This window comes from Lissotriton vulgaris, chromosome 1_1 (assembly GCF_964263255.1).
Source record: "Lissotriton vulgaris chromosome 1_1, aLisVul1.2, whole genome shotgun sequence".
Lineage (NCBI taxonomy): Eukaryota > Metazoa > Chordata > Amphibia > Caudata > Salamandridae > Lissotriton > Lissotriton vulgaris.
Window position 1 is genome coordinate 856,016,961 of NC_141685.1, and position 18,958 is coordinate 856,035,918.

At 41.3% G+C, this 18,958-nt stretch overlaps 1 protein-coding gene across 2 annotated transcripts in view; it reads right to left on the reverse strand.

The window, feature by feature from the left end:
* Nucleotides 1-18,958, reverse strand: part of LOC147748025 (cytochrome P450 2D15-like) — a 777,398-nt gene that overhangs the window by 352,445 nt on the left and 405,995 nt on the right. For both annotated transcript variants that reach the window (XM_086957982.1, XM_086957972.1), the window contains exon 5: nt 14,588-14,761. In XM_086957982.1, coding sequence (XP_086814108.1) covers nt 14,588-14,761 — 174 coding nt within the window. The remainder of the gene's footprint in view (nt 1-14,587; nt 14,762-18,958) is intronic.

An 18,958-nucleotide genomic window follows, 5' to 3' on the forward strand; every position in this document is an offset into this window, starting at 1 on the left:
ACTACTGGCTTGGCCATGCTGGAGAAATGTGCAGCTCCCCAGGAAGAAGCACGATGCTCGATCAAGGGCTGAGAATGGAATATATATATGTATATCCCAGATTCCACAACTGAGCAGAAGCAAGTCTTCCTCGCCACAACCACCACAACCGCCACAACCACAGCAAGTACAGACATGGACCAGCAGGTAGGTGCAGAAATTTTTATTTGCTGTATGTCGCCATAAAATTTTGGGTCGTCCGAGCCTTGTTCACATGTAAAATAACAGATGTGAAGTTTTTTCAACAACATACAAATAATTTGGGTTACAACATACACTATTGGGTGAATTGCAATAGTATGGTTTCTGCCCACTAGAGGGCTTTAATACAGGTTTTCATCCGAGAATGGGTGACTAAAAGCAACAAGGAGATAAATGTAAAAGCGCTCACCAGAGAGCTGTGTTTGTATAGAAATAGCTGCTCAAACCCCAATTGCCCACTAGAGGGCTTTGATTTAAATTGCCACTGTGCAACGTATCGTACAATTACCCAAATATAGAATGAATTGTTTCGTTAATTCTTTGCATACAATCACCACCTTTATTAGATGAATTGCAAAGTGTTATGTATTTGTGAAAGCGTAACCTTTTGTTAAAAGCGATGTCTAAAATAGATAATTGAATGGAAAACTACATTTCCCATCCAACTTCCTGCTTACGGACAGGAAGTGAGATTAGCAGCATTTGTTTGTGGCGTTTTTTTTCAAAATATAGGAGGAGTCTGTGACCCTGTACCCTTACCGTGAACAAGCAACAGTGGGTTGCGAAACGCATTGGTATTGTGCGTAGATGCTTATAATCTGACGAAATAAATATTGAAACTTGGGAAGTAAAATCCTTTGTTAGTGCGGACTTTCTCTATGGGATGATGGATTTGTGGATTATTTAAAAGCGGGGCTCTGCTTTGTAGTCAGCACCGGTGGAAGAGCGCCATAGGACTACGAAAATTTGAGCCAAGGCTGTGGAATTTACGTGGTGGTCCTGGTGAACGCCAACCTTGTGAACGCTTCATCGGAAACGCAGGACGCCTGAAGAGGGAAACGCACACGACCTGGCGGACCAACATCGGAAGGTGGAGGAAAGCACGGGAAGTGTGGCGCGGTACTTTGATAGGCGTTTGTGCTAAGTATGCTGTTCTAAATGGACTAAGGTTTGGCTACATTGTGAATTGGAACCATTTGAAGTACTGTATAGAATAACACCGCATTTGCTTTTGTACGATACACAGAAGCGGAGTAAAGATTTTCACAGTAACTTCTCAGTATGTGTTTTTCTCACACAAAGGACTCCCAGAGAAATATGAACCTTTGTTAAACAAATACTAGGGTTCATTTAAAAAAACATCAACTTCATCAGACTTAAAAGGGAGAAGAAAAAAACAGTGTCTTTTTCTTCTAGCATTCAGGCACAATTGTTTTTGAGGATTAAAATAGATAAACGAGACGCCGAGAGAACGGAACTACTAGACTCTCGCTTCTTTGAACAAAGAACGACTGGAAATGACAAAACTAAAAACAAAGATGACAATCAAAAAACGGATACTAAAAGCAAGCTTAAGATGTGGGAAAGACTAAGTAAGAAAGAAATTAATAAATGGTGGGAACTGATTACTTTGAAAAAATACATTGAAGTTCAAAGAGTCCCTAGAGGACTAAGGATCTCTCTAATGCCAAATCAACAAGATATATCGGATGAACTATTAAATGAATGGGGAGAATTTGTGTTGGAATCATCATTGGGTTTAATTAAAATCTTAGTTAAACATCTGGAGGTTGCACTCACGAAAATAAAAGAAGAATTGGCAGAGTTAGAAAAAGAATTAGCCTCATTGGAATTAACCCCAGAACAAACTAAATTCAAAGAAGATTTGGAAAAGTATGTGAGCAAACATGAGGAAGTGGTAAGAAATCGTAAACAGTCTAAATTCCAAAGAGATAAGGAAGACTATACCAATAGATGTATTTTCACATATGCCAGAAAATTTGATATTTTCAAAAAACAAGGTGGTAAAAGTTTAAGTAACCAAAGTGCATCAAGTGCAACATCATTAACATCTACTGGTACAAGTGAAGATGGAACAGAAAACCTCAATCAAACCAATAAGGATTTTTTAGGAGATATGAGACTGGTTTTGCAACAACGAACATGGGAGTTCAACCAAACCAAGGTACCAGAGGAAGAGGTCGAGGATGCAGATGGGTACCCAGATCAGGAATATCTCAAAAAAAAATTAGAAGGGGACAAAGAAAGAAATGGCTCAGAAAATGTAGGTACGGAAACGGGATCAATGCGTCAGAAGAGGCAGAAATAAATAACTCAATGGAAGGTGAACTGGTGGTTTTGAATCTATCCAATAGAAAAATCAACGAACATGAAACATCATTACTAAAAAGAGGAATAACTTTTTGTCCATCAGAATCAATGGATATGGCACAAACTAGAATTGATATATATGAATATATCAGGAAAATCAAGTTAACGAAAACTTTTGAGGAAAACGAAAAAATGGCAATGTATGCGAAAAATAAAAACAAGTCACGTATGGATCAGACAATTACAGATGAAGGCCTGACCTCAGCGGATCTACCTACATTGGTAGCAATTACAAATTTGGATATAGACAATGAAGATGATAACATTTCGGAATCAGAAGTAGCACCACAGAAAGGAGCGGGTCTAAGTGGGATGAAAGTGTCTTCAAAATTCTACCCTCAATTACCTCAAGGGAATAGAATTGATCGTTTCCAAGAGGCCGTCATCAAAGATATTTATAAAATTAAAGGACTAAAGTACAAAGACAACCTATCAAAAGATAAAAGAACTGCCTTGATTAACCTAAAAGATGATAAAACAATAACGATAAAAACCGCCAACAAGGGCGGAAACATCGTCATCCTGAATACAACGGACTATGTGGCGGAAGCACATTTACAGTTGGAAAATAAAAAATACTATAGAAAATTAGAAACTAATCCAACAAAAATGTTTAAAGAGAAACTAGATCAAAAACTTCAAACCTGGAACAATCAAAATCTAATTTATCTAGATGAAAAGAAATTCTTATGCACGGAACATCCAAAAACAGCCACAATTTACTTTTTACCGAAAGTGCATAGGAACCCACTAAAACCACCAGGGAGACCCATTGTGTCATCCAAAGGGTCATTAATGGAACCAGTGGCGAATTACATAGACTTCTTTCTTATGCCGTTTGTTACCAACTTAAGCTCATACTTACGAGACACAACAGACCTCCTTAAACACCTAGAAGATCTACCATGGCAAACCAATTATCTATTGGTCACAATGGATGTTGTATCCCTGTATACAAATATTGATAATGATATTGGTTTGAATGCCTGCGCTTTCTTTTTGAAAGAACGTGACATCCAGTTCAATCGACACAATCAGATGTTGATAGATATGGTGGAGATGTTTTTAACCCAAAATGTTTTTTTATTCGGAGATGAAATCTACCAGCAAATACATGGCTGTGCTATGGGTTTTTCCTTTAGCCCAGCATACGCCTGTCTCACAATGGGTTGGTGGTAACAACAGATTGCTTGGCACACAGACAATGATTTCTTTGTGGAAAAAATAGCAAAGTGGACAAGATATATAGACGATCTTCTGATAATATGGGAAGGAACAGCCCAAGAATTTGAAAATTATTTCCAGATCCTGAATTCCTCTACTTCAAACATACGCTTTACATACCAAATTAGCAAAGATAGAGCGATTTTCCTTGACACGGAGATTTATATTCAAAACAATAAGGTGGAGACAACACTTCACAGAAAAGACACTGCGACCAATTCAATCTTACATTTTAACAGCTTCCACAAACCATCTGTAAAGGAAAACATACCGTATGGGGAGTTCCTCAGATTACGAAGAATATGTTCAGAGGAAAAGGAATGGGAAAAAACAAGTAAAGACATGGCACAAAAATTCAGTATCAGAGGATACCACAAGATATTATAAAAAAGGGATGGCAAAGAGCAAATATGAAAGACCGGAAAGATGCCTTGACCACTAACAAACACCACCCAGAATAAAGAACTGAATGAAAGAAAGGTGAGATTGATTCTTGACTACACCAGGGAATCTAAACAAATTGTAAATATTTTGAGAAAAAACTGGAAATTACTACAATTAGATCACACAATGGGCAAAATAATGGGGAATCATCCACTTGTCACATATCGCAGAGCTAGAAACCTAAGAGACAGACTTATACAGAGCCATCATCAAGACTAGACCAAAAGGAAAAAAGGAATCCAATGGTTAAACACAAAAGGATTCATCAAATGTCAACGTTGCAAAGTGTGCCAAATTGCAATCAACAAGAAAGAAGTAATGCTACCAAATAAAAAAATGTGGAAGATCAATCAACTGATTGATTGTTTGAGCACACACGTAATATTTGTGATTGAATGTCCGTGTGCGTTAAAACACATCGGCAGCACGAAGAATGAATTTAAAAAACGGATCCTGGAGCACATTAGAGCAACAGTGAATAAAGATAGAAGTAATGCTGTCGCAAAGCATATGGAGTTGGCTCATAACAGTGACTGGAAACACCTAAAGACATATGACCTGGAATGTATTTTGCCACACGAAAGGGGCGGAGATCAGGAAAAACAACTAAGATGCAGAGAATCTAGACAAATCCTGAACTTTCGAACAATGAGCCCCTGTGGACTAAATCAGAGCGAAGAACTTTATGTACATTTGTAAATAATTGGACACATGGAGATTTGTTTGTGTACTTGAAATATTTCTTTGTAATGGAAGCAAAAGATAAGAGTAGAAATCCAGATATGAAATTTTGGCAATATAGAAACATGGGTGGAACTATGTTTTGGTGATATTTAACAAGCTAATGGACAGTTTTTTTTATTATGTGCCCCAGGGACTGCCACCTCCCTGGGGCACATACTTATTTAAATTTGGGGGTCTGTAGCGGACCTTCACCTCCAGGGCTATTTTGAAAAAGGGAATGGAGCTGCACAGCTCTCCTCCTGGAGCACTAGATGGCCCTAAGGACCACCACCCCCCAGGGCTCCTGCAGTGTCCCGGGGAGCCCACACCGGGACACTGGTGTTTGCAATGACAGGGCAGAAGCTGTGCGGCTCCCACCCTGTCATTGCAAACACTGCTTTGTTACATTAAAGTGAGAGCAGGGAAACCTGCAAAGCAGGATTGCTTTTCCACAGGGGGAGCTGCATGTCAACAGCTCCCCTTGCGGAAAAGCAATGCCGGCTCTCGCAGGAGGCGGGGAGCCGGTGGGATCGTGGGGTCATTGGGGCTCCCCCCATGGTCCCCAATGTAAAGGGCCGGCCCCGGGTAATGGGGTCCCCGGGCAAGCCCAATTGAAAAAAAAAAGAAGGAGGAGGCAGAGCCCTGGGGGATTGGGTGCCAGGGGCTAATAGAGGTCTCAGGAGGGGGGCCACGCAGCCCCGCCTTAAAAAAAGTTTTTAAAAAAATAGACATGGCCATGCCCTGGGGATGGGGTCCCCGGGTCGCAAGTGGCCTCGGAAGGGGGTGCCCGCAGCTCCTCTCCCATTTTTTTTTTTTAAAATAGGGGTCAGGCTCTAGTGGTGGGGTCCCCAGAGCCACAAAAAAGGGAAAAGAAGGGGGCCACACAGCCCCCCTTCTTAAAAAAAAACTTTAAAAAAGCTGGCATTGTGCTGGAGGCCCCGCCCCCTCCCTGCATTACTCTGTAAACACGCCCTCTGGCGCGTTGTAAATTGGGGGATTAAGTCCATAGGTTTCAGGGACGCTATAGTTAGAAATTAGCATAACCTTACAAATTCTCTGAAAAACTATAGGTTTCAGGGACATTATAGTTAGTTAGACATTTCACTTGTACAAAACCACAGAACTTTTTTATTTACATTTTTATTTACATTTTAACTTCGGCAATTATAGTTAGTTCAGCTGATGACGTTACATATTACATCAGTCATGACTTGGTCAATGACATCACTGATGACATCTCAAATGACACCACTGATGACATCATCCAGTGATTATAATGTAAATAAAGCAATCTCAGCCGATGCACAACATTTCCCCCCAAACCACTATCCACACGATTTTATTTTGTAAATATTATGGTGAGGAAAGATCAAGATGGATTATGCCCCTATTAAAGGTGGGGGGGCGGAGGCAATGTCGTCCTGCCTTTTTGTATCTGAAGCTGCTGGATAGCATGTATTGTACAGGTGTTATGGCCAGCTTTCGAAAGAACATCTTGAAAGCAAGGAAAAGAACAAATAGTTAAAATTTCTATGTAAATGAACTTGTCTGTACTAATAACTATAGGGTTGCCCTGTTCTTAAATGTATTATTATGATCAGCTTAGCATTTTTTTATCAAATGAATTGTGTAATATGTGTATATTTGTATTTTATCTGTTTGCTTTTGTGATTTTAATGGCTAAAATCAAATAAAGTATTCGGATTCTACCAACAAGGTGCCAAATCAGCTTACATTAATGTGAGTGATAAGTATTTTAAGAAACAACACTTAAAGTGTAAACTTAGAGGGTATGTCTTTAGCTGACATTGAGGGGCATGTCATGTTAAAAAGCCATAGTGTGGTAGAATAAATACCGAACAATAGCGCCAAAAATCGAAGAAAAAAAACATAAAATAGAAAATAGAAACGTGCTGAAAGTGACGATTTAAAACATTTGAAGGAGACAGCATTAGCCCGTTATTGATCAAATCAGACTGTGACTTCTCTGCCGGGCTTGACCTATGACCCCATCAGTGCTGCATACCGGGAAGATTTTCAATATTGCAATTAGTCCAGTTTCAATTGCACCAGTAAGCACATAAATGCGGCTGAATGCCATAGGGCTGAAAGTCAAAACCTAGAGGCTAAAAATCACATAATGTGTACTTATCAGACATAAATGTCAGTCTCCAGGTTCTCGCTAGGGCACTGTCAGCGCTCGGATTCTCCTACAAAACCACGGACACAGACCACAAAGTATGTTCTTATTCTTGATGTTTATTCAGATGCCGCCATTACGCTTTTCAGATCCTCAAGAGCCTTGATCACATGTCAACGTTGCAGCGCTATTTTTTCATTTTGAAAGTGACATGGGGGCAGATTTATGTTGGACTTGCGCCACGTTTACGCCGCCGTTGCGTGACGCAATGGCGCGGAAACGTGGCTCATCCCTGGGACCTATTTACAACGTGACGCATCTAGGCAGATGCGTCACGTTGTAAAGTCCTGCGCCACATGGAACCTGCGTCAGGTTTCATGTGGGTGTTCTGTCGCAGGATGGGCGTTCCCTCGTAGGAAAGCTCCGTAAAACTGACGCAGTGAAATCTACAAGATTTCACTGAGTCAGTTTTACGACGCTGCTGCGTCAAATCCTTACGCCTGCTGGAAGCAGGCATGAGGAGTGACGCACCACGTTATGTATGGGTGGCCTCTGTACATTGCAGGAGTTGCGTCGCACTTGCGACGCTACTTCAGCAATGCGCCGCCCGTACACCACAAGATGCGTCATGCATCTTCCCTTCCTTGCACCATGGTGCGCCGCATTGTAAATGCGGAGCATCTGTGGTGCCGCAAGGAGGGAATTGCGTGACGCATCAGTTCTGGCGCATCCCTGCTGATTTGCAGAGATGCGCCAGGACAGGACTCATAAATCTGCCCCATAGTGCTTAGTGCAAAGTGCAAACGTAAAGACAGGTATAGAAAGGGAAGAAATATCTTACATGTAGTTCACATAGTGTGAAATCTGTTCATAGCAAAATTCCGGCATCATTGCATTTCTTAACTTTTTAACTTATTTGACTTTTTTACTTCGGCAAAATCTAACAACTGATTTTAGGGTTTTATTAACATTTGCAGGCAATGACTATAAATAAATAAATATATAAGTATATAAAGAATTAATTACACATGGTGCGCCTAAAATCTGTTGCTATAAAAATAACATGTAAAACCTAAAATACCATGAATTTTGAGTTTGACCAGTTGCCTTGCCATGAGGGTAGATATTAATTTAATAACGCTACTTCCCTCTCAAACACTTATTTATTTGTAAAGTACCACTCTAATAAATATGCGCAAATGAGCAATGTGCAAAGTGCCTATGTGCCATGATATTTGCTATTGTTGAAGATTAAGTCAACCTTCCCTATTCGAATACCTGGACTAAAGTGCTAATAGTGCAAATGAATATAGGTGCCTTAGTGCTGTGTGTTTGATAAAAAAGGAAATATTCTCACTCTTATGTTACAATTCATGTGCATGTTGTATCTGCTCATATTGTTGAAATTACAATGTGCTTTTACCTTTGTCAGGATGGTGTTGGTTAAATACCCATCATGTCAGCCATAATCATGGTTTAAATAGCACAAGATCCCTACTTCCTCATTTTACCCTGGATTTATATAATTCTGTGTATTAATACTATGCATCATATTTGTCTTCTGTACGATATTGTTATCAGATGTAGAATCTGTATTGCAGCTGTTAAAGGTTTAAAAGGTCACATATGTATAAATATTAAATATTGAATATTAAATATATAAATATGTATAAATATATAAATAACATAAAACATCCAATATAAAACATAAAGGGCCAGATGTAGGTAATCTCAATTTACCTATTCTTAAATACCGAATTTTACCGATTCGGTATTTAAGAATAGGTAAATGGGATGTACATAAATTACCTAATCGGTAAGATTCGGTATTTCCCGAATCGGTATTTACCGATTCGGTAATTGCCATTCATTCCTATGGGCCTGGAGGAATGAATGGCAATTACTGAATCGGTAAATACCGATTCGGTAAAATGGGGGAAACATTCAAGGGTGCCAGGGTGTCACTTTGACACCCTGTTGCAGCTCTGAATCGTGCTTGTGTGCAGATGTGGCACACATACATGCCCTAAGGGCATGTATGTCTGCCACATGGCACAGTTGAAAGTGCACAGATTTGCTTTTTCAAAGGTAGTCCTTATTTACCACCAACTTATAGTTGGTGGTAAATAACGAATCCTAAAATGGGAAAAGCACTCATTTGAGTGCTCCCTACATTGCAAATTCGGTAATTTACTGATTCGGTATTTTAAGGAATTGGGGCCTGATGTAGGTGGCCAATACCGGTCGGAAACGGCTGAATTCGGCCGTTTCCGACCGGTATTTGGCCTTTCGAGATGTAGGGGACATTTTTTTCTCCGATTCGGTATTTTACTCATTCGGTAAAATTACCGAATCGGAAAAATACCGAATCAGTAAGTTTACCGATTTAAAAAAATCGGGATGTAGGTGGGACTACTTTCAGTCCCACAGGCCCTTCAGATTCGGTATTTTAACACCCAATCCAATTGGGTGTTAAAATACCGAATCCAGGTGTGCATGCACATGTGTGCATGCACACCTATGCCATGTGACAGACAGACATGCCCTTAGGGCATGTCTGTGTGCCACATGGCACACAAGCCAGTATTGGGGGTGCTAGAGGGTGTCAAAGTGACACCCCCTGCACCCTTGCAGAAATCGGTAATTACCGAATCGGTAAATACCGATTCGGTAATGCACATTGATTCCTATGGGCTTCAAGGCCCATAGGAATCAATGGGGGATACCGATTCGGTATTTACAGAATCGGTAAATACCGAATCTTACAGATTTGGTATTTACCGATTCTGAAAAACCCACATCTCCCCCCCTCCAATTTACCACTTCTTAAATACCGAATCGGTATGATTCGGTATTTAAGAAGTGGTAAATTGGAGTTTACCTACATCGGGCCCTTGGTAATTTACTGATTCCTTAAAATACCGAATCGGTAAATTACCGAATTTGCAATCTAGGCCACCTACATCCCAAATGCCCAATACCGGTCGGTAATGGCCGAAATTCAGTAATTTCGGCAGTTAACGACTGGTATTGGGCCACCTACATCTGGCCCAAAATCCTTTCAACCTGTGATTACCAGTTTTAATTATTCACTGTAATTTCCTAGAGGCAGGTATGTAAATCATCAGTCGTATTAAGCCCCCCTGGTTGTTTGGAATCCATTTCAAGGATGTACCTAGTTCTAACTTGCGTAACCTAACCTCCCTTCTTTCCTCCTCTCCTGCTTGGAGGAACAGAGTTGATGAGGAAATATTTCAATTCCTGACTTTTTGAGTCGTGGTACTCTTTGAAATGTCTTGCTACTTGATATGTGTTGTCTTGGTTGGTGATTGCTCTAATGTGTTGAAGTACTCATTTATGTGCTTGGAGTTTGGTCCTTCCAACAGTGTAAACCACAGGGAAAAACCAATACATAAACCACATACTCCGTTTTGCATGTTAGGAGTTTGCTAATTTTGTACTCCTTGGGGCTGAAGGGGGTTACATAGGTAGTTGTGTTTATCCCCTGTTGGCATGCTTTGCATGTTTTGCATTTGTAGAATCCCTTATGAGTCTTTAACCAGCTGCAGTTTTCTATCAGTTCTGAGCTTGTTTTAACAAGTTTGTCCCTCATGTGTGTAATCGAGGATTTGTGAGGTAAAGTGGTTCCGATCACTGGATCATTTAATTCAAGAGCCAATTACGTGTAATGATGCTACACAATTCCCTATTTTGCTAGCTGTAGACCATGATTATCCTAAAATCTTTTTTTAGGTATATTAGGGATTTCGTCCTGTCCCTGCTGATTTACAGTTTTTTAGGTTTATCTTCAATCAGTTTTAATCTGTCTGGGATCATGGATTTTGTTATGGCCCCCTCAATAGTCTTAAGTGAATATCCCCTTTCCAGGAACCTAGCTTTACCCTCATCCTGTGCCTTTTTGAGAGTTAGTTGGTCACTGTTTCCCATGTTAATTCCTATAAGGATTTTAAACACAACTACAGACTTACTGCTGGATAGAATTACACCAGAAAACTAGGGTTGTCATTTTGATGTCATACAGACTGCCACTGACAGAGCCATCGGTGATGGTCCGCCAGCCATCCATGGCATGGGGGGTAGCAATTATATCGAATGGAAGACCACCCACTCTGACAGGCTCAAGGAGTCATTGGGCGGTGGTCAGACTCTAATCAAAATAGTCGTATCGAGATAGGTCGGGCAGGAACGCCGACGTATTGTCGAGCAGTCCCCTGCCCTCGCCGATGTGGTCGGACGCTCATTTGACCGTCATCGTAATCAGGTCCAAGGTCTTGGTCCAGAAGGAGTGTTGTTTGCTATTTGGTGTAAGTAGTTTTGTTCAGTAGTTTTTGAGATATAAACAACAATTATTTATATATATAGGGACACAGATCTCTCGAGGATCAGACATTCCATGTGTTGAAATCTGATCGGCTGCCAATACTTCAACCAGTAAGTTTTGACAGCCAGCTTTGGACTCGGATTCAGCCGAGTCCCCCCAAAAAGTTTATAAAAAAAGAAAAGGGGTCAGGGTAGGAATATCCTAGCCCCCTAACTTTGGTCCTGGGGTCGCCCTGTGACCCGAAAAGCGGCAAAATGCACCTTAAAAAAAATTGCCTCAAAAACACGATGGAGCCATGAATGAGTAGAAAGAGGCAAAATAAAGATCAGCAACTAGGAGAAAGAGGGAAAATAGCAATCAGTAATGTGCAGAAAGAGGTAAAATAGAGGTCAGAAGCTAGCAGAAAGAGGCAAATTAGAAGTCAGAAACTTGCAGAAAGAGGCAAAATCGAGGTCAGAAATGAGTAGAAAGAGGCAAAATAAAGGCCAGCAACTAGGAGAAAGAGGGAAAATAGTGATCAGTAATGTGCAGAAAGAGGTAAAAAAGGGGTCGGAAATGAGCAGAGAGAGGCAAAATAGTGATCAGCAAAAAGCAAAAAGTGGCAAAATAAAGGTCAGAAATGAGGAGAAAGAAGTAAAATAAAGGACTGCAATGAGCCGAAAGAGGCAATATAAAGGTTCAAAACTACCAGAAAGAGGCAAAATAGAGGCCAGATAAAAGCAGCAAGAGGGAAAATAAAGTTGAGAAATGAGCAAGAGAAGGCTGAATAAAGGTCAGCAAAGAACATGAAGAGGCAAAATAAAGATGAGAAGCAAGTAGAAAGAGGCAGAAAAAAGGCCAGAAACAAACAGAGTGAGGCAGAACAAAGGTCTGCATTTAGAAGGAAGAGGCAATATAAAGGTGAGAAAAAATTGCAGAAAGAGGCAGAATAAAGGTAAAGAACTAGCAGAAAGAAGCAGAATAAAGGTCAGCAACGAGCAGAAAAGGCAAAATATAGGTCAGCAACTAGCAGAAGGAGGCAAAAGAGTGATCAGAAATTAGCAGGAAGAGGCAAAATAAAGGTCTGGAATGAGGAGTAAGAGGTAAAATAAAGGTCACTAACGAGCAGAAAGACGAAAGATAAAGGTAAGAATGAGCATTAAGAGTCAAAATAGAGGTCAGAAATGTGCAGAAAGAGGGAAAAATAAAGGTCAGTAACTAGCAGAAAGAGGCAAAATAGTGATCAGAAATGAGCAGGAAGAGGCAAAATAATGGTCAGAAATTAGGAGTAACAGGTAAAATAGAGGTCAGCTATGAGCAGAAAGAGGCAATATAACAGTCAGAACCTAACAGAAAGAGGCAAAATAGAGGTCAGAATCAAGCAGAAGGAGGCAAAATAAAGGACAGAAACGAGCAGAGGAGGCAAAATAATAGGCCAGCAATGAACATAAAGAACCAAAATATAGGTCATAAAGGCAAAATAAAGGTCATCAATGAGCAGAAAAAAGGAAGAAAATGAGCAGAGAATGGGCAAAAACAACGCAGACACTCATGCACCCACTCACAGACTCAGTCCGACACTCATGTAACCACTTACAAAAAAGTTTTCACTCTCATACCCACTCACAGATCTACTCAGAGACCCATGCCTCGACTCACAGACCTACTCAGAGACTCACACAGACACTCACAGACCCACTCAGAGACTAATGTACCTACTCACAGGCCCATTCAAACACTCATGCAATCACTTACAGACTGATTCACTCATGGAGGCACTCGCTCACCTACTCAGACACTCTCACACCCACTCACAGACCCACTCAGACATCCATGCACCCACTCTGACAGTCACACATTCACTCAGACACTCACACACTCACCCATACATCCAGTGAGACACTCATGCACTCACACACACACACACACAGAGCCACTCATGCACTCAATCACACTCACTCTAAAAAATTACAGGTCACAATTCGAGAATAACATTAAAAAACATAAATATTCACTAAACACAAAAAGGTTACAGGGATGCTGTAGTTAGGAAATATAATTTAAAAAACTTTAGAGATTCATAAAAAAAACAGTTACAGGGACGTTATAGATAGGCTCAGATTTCACTTGTACAAAACCAGTGAAATTCAGCAGTTATAGTTAGGTGAGCTAACTATAACCCCTCAACTCCTAAACCTGTGTTCACAGCTATTGCTGTGAATGTTCTACAGCTAATAGCCGCGTGCAGGGCCACAGCTGTTATCTTTTGAAAATTCACAGCAAGCGCTGTAAAAAGGGGCTGAAGTCAGCCCCTGGTTCTCCCTGGCTTGTCTGAACTGCTTTTCGTAGTTCAGCCATACCAGGAAGACCCAGGACCTGGGCTGCATTCACTGCTTTCTCCATCTGAAGTCCTAGTACTACTGAGCTACAGGAGGAGGAGAGAGTGAAGGCTGGGTGTGTCCTCCTGCATGGCCTGCGTTTTATTTTTCCTCTGCCTAATTAATATATTTCAAGAGGCAGGGAAAGAGAAAGGCAGAGACTGTGTATTAGGACATTAAAATGTTGAGAGCAGCTGGCCTATACCAGTCCATATAGGTCACTGCTAGTTCATTGTCTTCAATAGAGCTCTCAACATTCTAATGTTCTAATATTTGTGAACCTTGGAATAAGCCTAGAACAACCTGAAACCAGCAAGGCACAGAACAATTAATTACTAATGTGATATCCAATGTTGGTTGGCTTTTAGCTACTGATTTTAACTCTGAAGGATATTATTACTGTTTATGCAAATGGAGGATAATACAACATTATGCAACCACTAAATATGCATTATTTTAAGTTGTTTAAAGGTGTTTACAAGCCTAAGTGTTTCTGAACATGAGAATAAGATAACAAAACAACAAATCCAATAGCAACAAATGCACCATGGGTACCTACAAAGCAAGGGCCATTCTCTTAGAGTTCATACTTGCACATAAGTATACAGAGAAGGTATGCCACTGACACTAGTGCCTGTGGGCATAATTGGGCAATCATGTAGGAGTCCAGACCACAGGCCAGAGAGTGGACCACAAGGGTCCTGGGATTGAGTAAGCTAGCTAATCGACAGGATGATGGACTGCCCCACATGGCATGCCAAATAAAGAAAACAAAGAAATTAATAAAATGATAATAGGTAGCGTAGAGGCATCTCCTGGCCAGCTCGAATCAGCAATGTGTCATTCTTCTGTATACTTGAACACAATAAATATTCTAGTAATATAACATAAAGGTAGGCCCTACCACTAGTAAAAAGCCTATCCATGTCAGTGTACAACACTTACCTTCTCCACTTCCTCCAAGAAGGCATCAATGAAGTCTCTCTTCATGTTTGGGTCATAGGTCTTCTTATGCTCTGTGATGATGTCCCTTAGGAAGTCAAAGATATTTTCTTGTGCTCTGAAAAGGCCAGACGCAAATCCAGGGATGTAGATCAAGGCAGGGATCACATTCATCAACTGAAGGACACAATAAGAAGAAAGATTTATGATGGAGCAATTTCAATGGAATTTTCATAATGCTATTCTCACTGCATACTAAACAAATACTAGAGTTCTATTAAGAAATAGTCAATGGCTCTTTTGAGAGGAGGGGTGAGAGAAACAAAAAATAGGGAATTTATCTATTTTGATGGACATTTCTCAATGCAAATGGGATTCAAGTAGGTGGAGTCTAAAAATCTCCAAGATCATCCTTTAACTTGCCTTAGAACATCTTCTATTTTGAAAATAGTCAACACTGGAGCGATCTCAAGAATGTAAAATTCAAGTCCAAGTCTGAAAATTATACCTGTGACACACAAGACATGCCTATTTTCTCTTACCCCTAATTCATGAGAAATAATTGCCTCAGTAAATTGTTAAAAAGTTGTTATTAAATTGCGGTACAAAAGGGGGTGGTGATGGACAGAGCATCTGAATCAATCAAACACTCACACTCAGTCAAAAGATCTGGGTTTAATCCATCACCGTTCTTTAGCCCACTCTGCCACCCAAGTTCCAACATGGCTATATGCAAATCAGTCTGACCCTGTGCCTCATGGGAACAGTCCAGCCCGAACTGCCAAGCCATGTCTTCCCTGGACCGGAAACAAGCTTCCGAGGACCGGTTTCTGGCATTCCAGCCGTCTTCAGCCCGGCTTGCTTGAATCCAGTGGCAAAGTGAGCAAGGGACGCACGTCTGAGCATACCCTGCCACACTTATGGCGGCCAAAAGCAGTACAAAAGGGGGTGGTGATAGAAGGAGCATCTGAATCAATCAAACACTCACACCCAGTCAAAATATCTGGGTTTAATCCATCACCGTTCTTTAGCCCACTCTGCCACCCCAGTTCCGACATGGCTATATGCAAATCAGTCTGACCCTGTGCCTCATGGGAACAGTCCAGCCCGAACTGCCAAGTCATGTCTTCCCTGGATCGGAAACAAGCTTCCGAGGACCGGTTTCTGGCATTCCAGCCGTCTTCAGCCCGGCTTGCTTGAATCCAGTGGCAAAGTGAGCAAGGGACTCACGTCTGAGCATACCCTGCCACACTTTTGGCGGCCAAAAGCGGTACAAAAGGGGGTGGTGATGGACGGAGCATCTGAATCAATCAAACCCTCACACCCAGTCAAAAGATCTGGGTTTAATCCATCACCATTCTTTAGCCCACTCTGCCACCCCAGTTCAGACATGGCTATATGCAAATAAAAAAAGGACTCAATAGACTGTCATTGGAGAAGCTAACAAAAGAAGAACAAATGGCAGACCAAGGTCAAGCACATCTAGTCCACATGTACAATATATTAGAAAGTGGTGCAATCACTTCCTGCACGCACAGTTCGGAGGTGCCAATAGTAGCCACATTTTCAAGAAAAATGGAAGGTGCACTCGTTGCGGAGTCAATCAAGCAAGCAAAAATCTGTTCTAAAATTGCTTCTTTAATTCAGTCAGTCTTTAAAACTGGCACACAGCCAACGCTTTTCGTTCCCAATTTTGCCAGAGGGAACTTTGTCAGGGCTGTAACATTATAGACAAAACATGACATCAATAACACATTAACAAACATCAAAAATACATTAATAATTTCAGACGGCCCACAAACTCATATGACAAACCTCACATAAATATTACATACATCAAATAAACATGAGGAAGACATCAACAAAACGACACACTTTCACATCGAAAATAAAACTTCACAAACAAGAATAAAATTTGTTTACAAAGGGACACATTATTTTTTATATTTTGCGTTTTTTGGTTAGTTTATTTAATCATCCCCCTCCTATATTGAGGCACATTCAGCACATACTAGCCACTCTAAGATGGCCGGCGTCTTCCTTTCCTTGGACCACTGATTTAAGACGTTCCTCCCATGTCTTTTCCTATGCCCACGTGACCAGAATTCGCGACATTACGTAGCGTATGCATTGGTGTTTAAATATTGGTGCCACTCTGCCCAGACCAGTCCTGCTGGTTATGCCGCTACACGAGATTACGCTGGTCTAAAGGTAAGATAAGCGCTGGTTGACCTTTAGCTTAAGCACTTATTTATTTAGTCGATCTTTAATTAATCTCTTCGCTATTTTTACGCCTTAAATATACAGTAACACGGGGCTTTCTGGGGGTCGACACCAGTTATTACCATGGATAACAGGCCTTGATACTGGGGCAATGGGTTCACTGCAATACTTTTTATGGCTCTTTTATTTTGGGCATGCCGCAGGACATTTAATATAATATCTATTAATTGAGCTGTTTAGTAGTTGACACTCTACATACTTTCCTTCAAACTTGCATACGCCTATTGATGCAATGGGAACGCTGCATTGCCATCATAGCTCCCTCAGCTTTGGCTACCCTGCATTATATTCATTATAATACTTCTCAGTTTAAGCATGCTGCGATGCTCTCACTGTTCCACGGCTGTTGTTCTGTACTATGGCATATATTATATATATCGTTTATAATTTTTACAGGCTTAATCTAATGCGGCTCTGCTACCCTGCTTAAGCCTTTTGAAACTTATATGTGTTTGTGTTAGTGTCTTAATAATATGGATGTATGACTGTCATAGTAACTTGTCATGGAGCGCGCACAATGGCCACAGTAGCGTCATGCAAGTGGTTACCCACCACAGTATCCAGATACCCCTCCCCTTTTTATAATATCTTATTCTCTATGAAATTTGGAGCATTATTTTGAAACAAGTATCTGCGGGTGGTTTTCGTGTAGACCCTTCTCCTTTTGCACTTTCTCTTCTCCTCTAGAATGTGGCGCACAATTATCAGATGTACAATGGTCTTGCTGGGGTGCATCCTTTTTAGGTTTTGCCTAGCAAATGCGTACGAAGTACGAAGTACGCATGCGCTAGGAAAACCTTATGTTTTTCTCTGTGGGGTCGGGTATCCGCCCCCTCCTCCCATTGGCTAGCTCCATAAATGGAGGCTAGCCATTGGGAGAGGGCTCTGTCCGTCAATCTCGGACCAGATTCGGGGGCGTTCCCGAGAATTTTTCCCTTCTGGCTACGTCACGCTATGTCAGCCGAAAGCCAATTCTCGGGAACGCCTTCGAATCTGGTCCGGCATTGCTGGCACCCGCCTTCCTGCTCGGGGCCGGGGAGTTTTGTGAAAAAGAATGGCCGACAGGAAGCGAGGGCGGGAGCCTACCCCGCCTCGCAGGACATCCTGTGTCCCGCACCCGCCACCAAAGAGAGAGAGGAGCATCCGCCTGAGAGCCCGGTGAGTGTAAGTGCTAATGTTTTGCTTGCACTAGGGACACGGCCCGTGGTATGCCACTGGATCTTATGCGGGTGCGGATCTTAAAGTAAACCTGACTTTGCTCCCTCCCAACCTATCATTTTAAGCCCTTTCATCCATTCATTATAGCGATCCTGGGAACTGCCCCTTTCTCAGCCAATCACAGAATAACTGGCTCTTTCCCAGGACATGTGGGAGCTGCCTGGCGGGTTGTTTAAAATGCACGCGCCGTATGTTCAAAAAGGCTACTGTATATTTAATGTGTAAGTGCAAGTACGAGATAACGGTCACTTCTGCGAGGTCAAAAACTGAATGGGCATAGTCTGTCGTATTTAATATGAAAGGTGGGTTCAAACAATAACTTTCAGTGTCAAAGGATGGCACTACTGTGCAGGAAATCACATTGTGTTTAAGCATGAGCGGAAAATCCGTTACGCTCGCGGATTTTGCGGATTTTCGGTAAATTCGCAATCCGCGAGATTCGCGAATTTCCCGCAAAATCCGCAAATTCGCACGCAGCAGATTTTTTTTCTTTGCGGTGTAAGTTTGCAATTGCGAACATGTAGGTGCGGCGGGCAGCAACAATCTCGCACTCGCGAAATTACAAAAATTGCAATTCCGCACAAGAAATCTACTAGCAAGCAGCATAGACCTTCTGAAAATGATTATTTTTATCAGAATACCTCCTCAGGTTGACATTTGCCTGCACTTTTTTAGATTTGAGGCCTTTTGATTTTCTTTGGATAACTTTTGGATTAGAAATCAACTTTCTCATATAAGCTTGGTGGGGCATTAAAGTTGCTGTAATGCTGCTCTGCAGAAAAACGAGTTTTGCAAAAGTGAAAGCAGGTTCAAAAGTTCAAACTCATCATTAGTAACCGTTCCCTGTAGTGCTTCCTGACAAGGGCCCCTCCA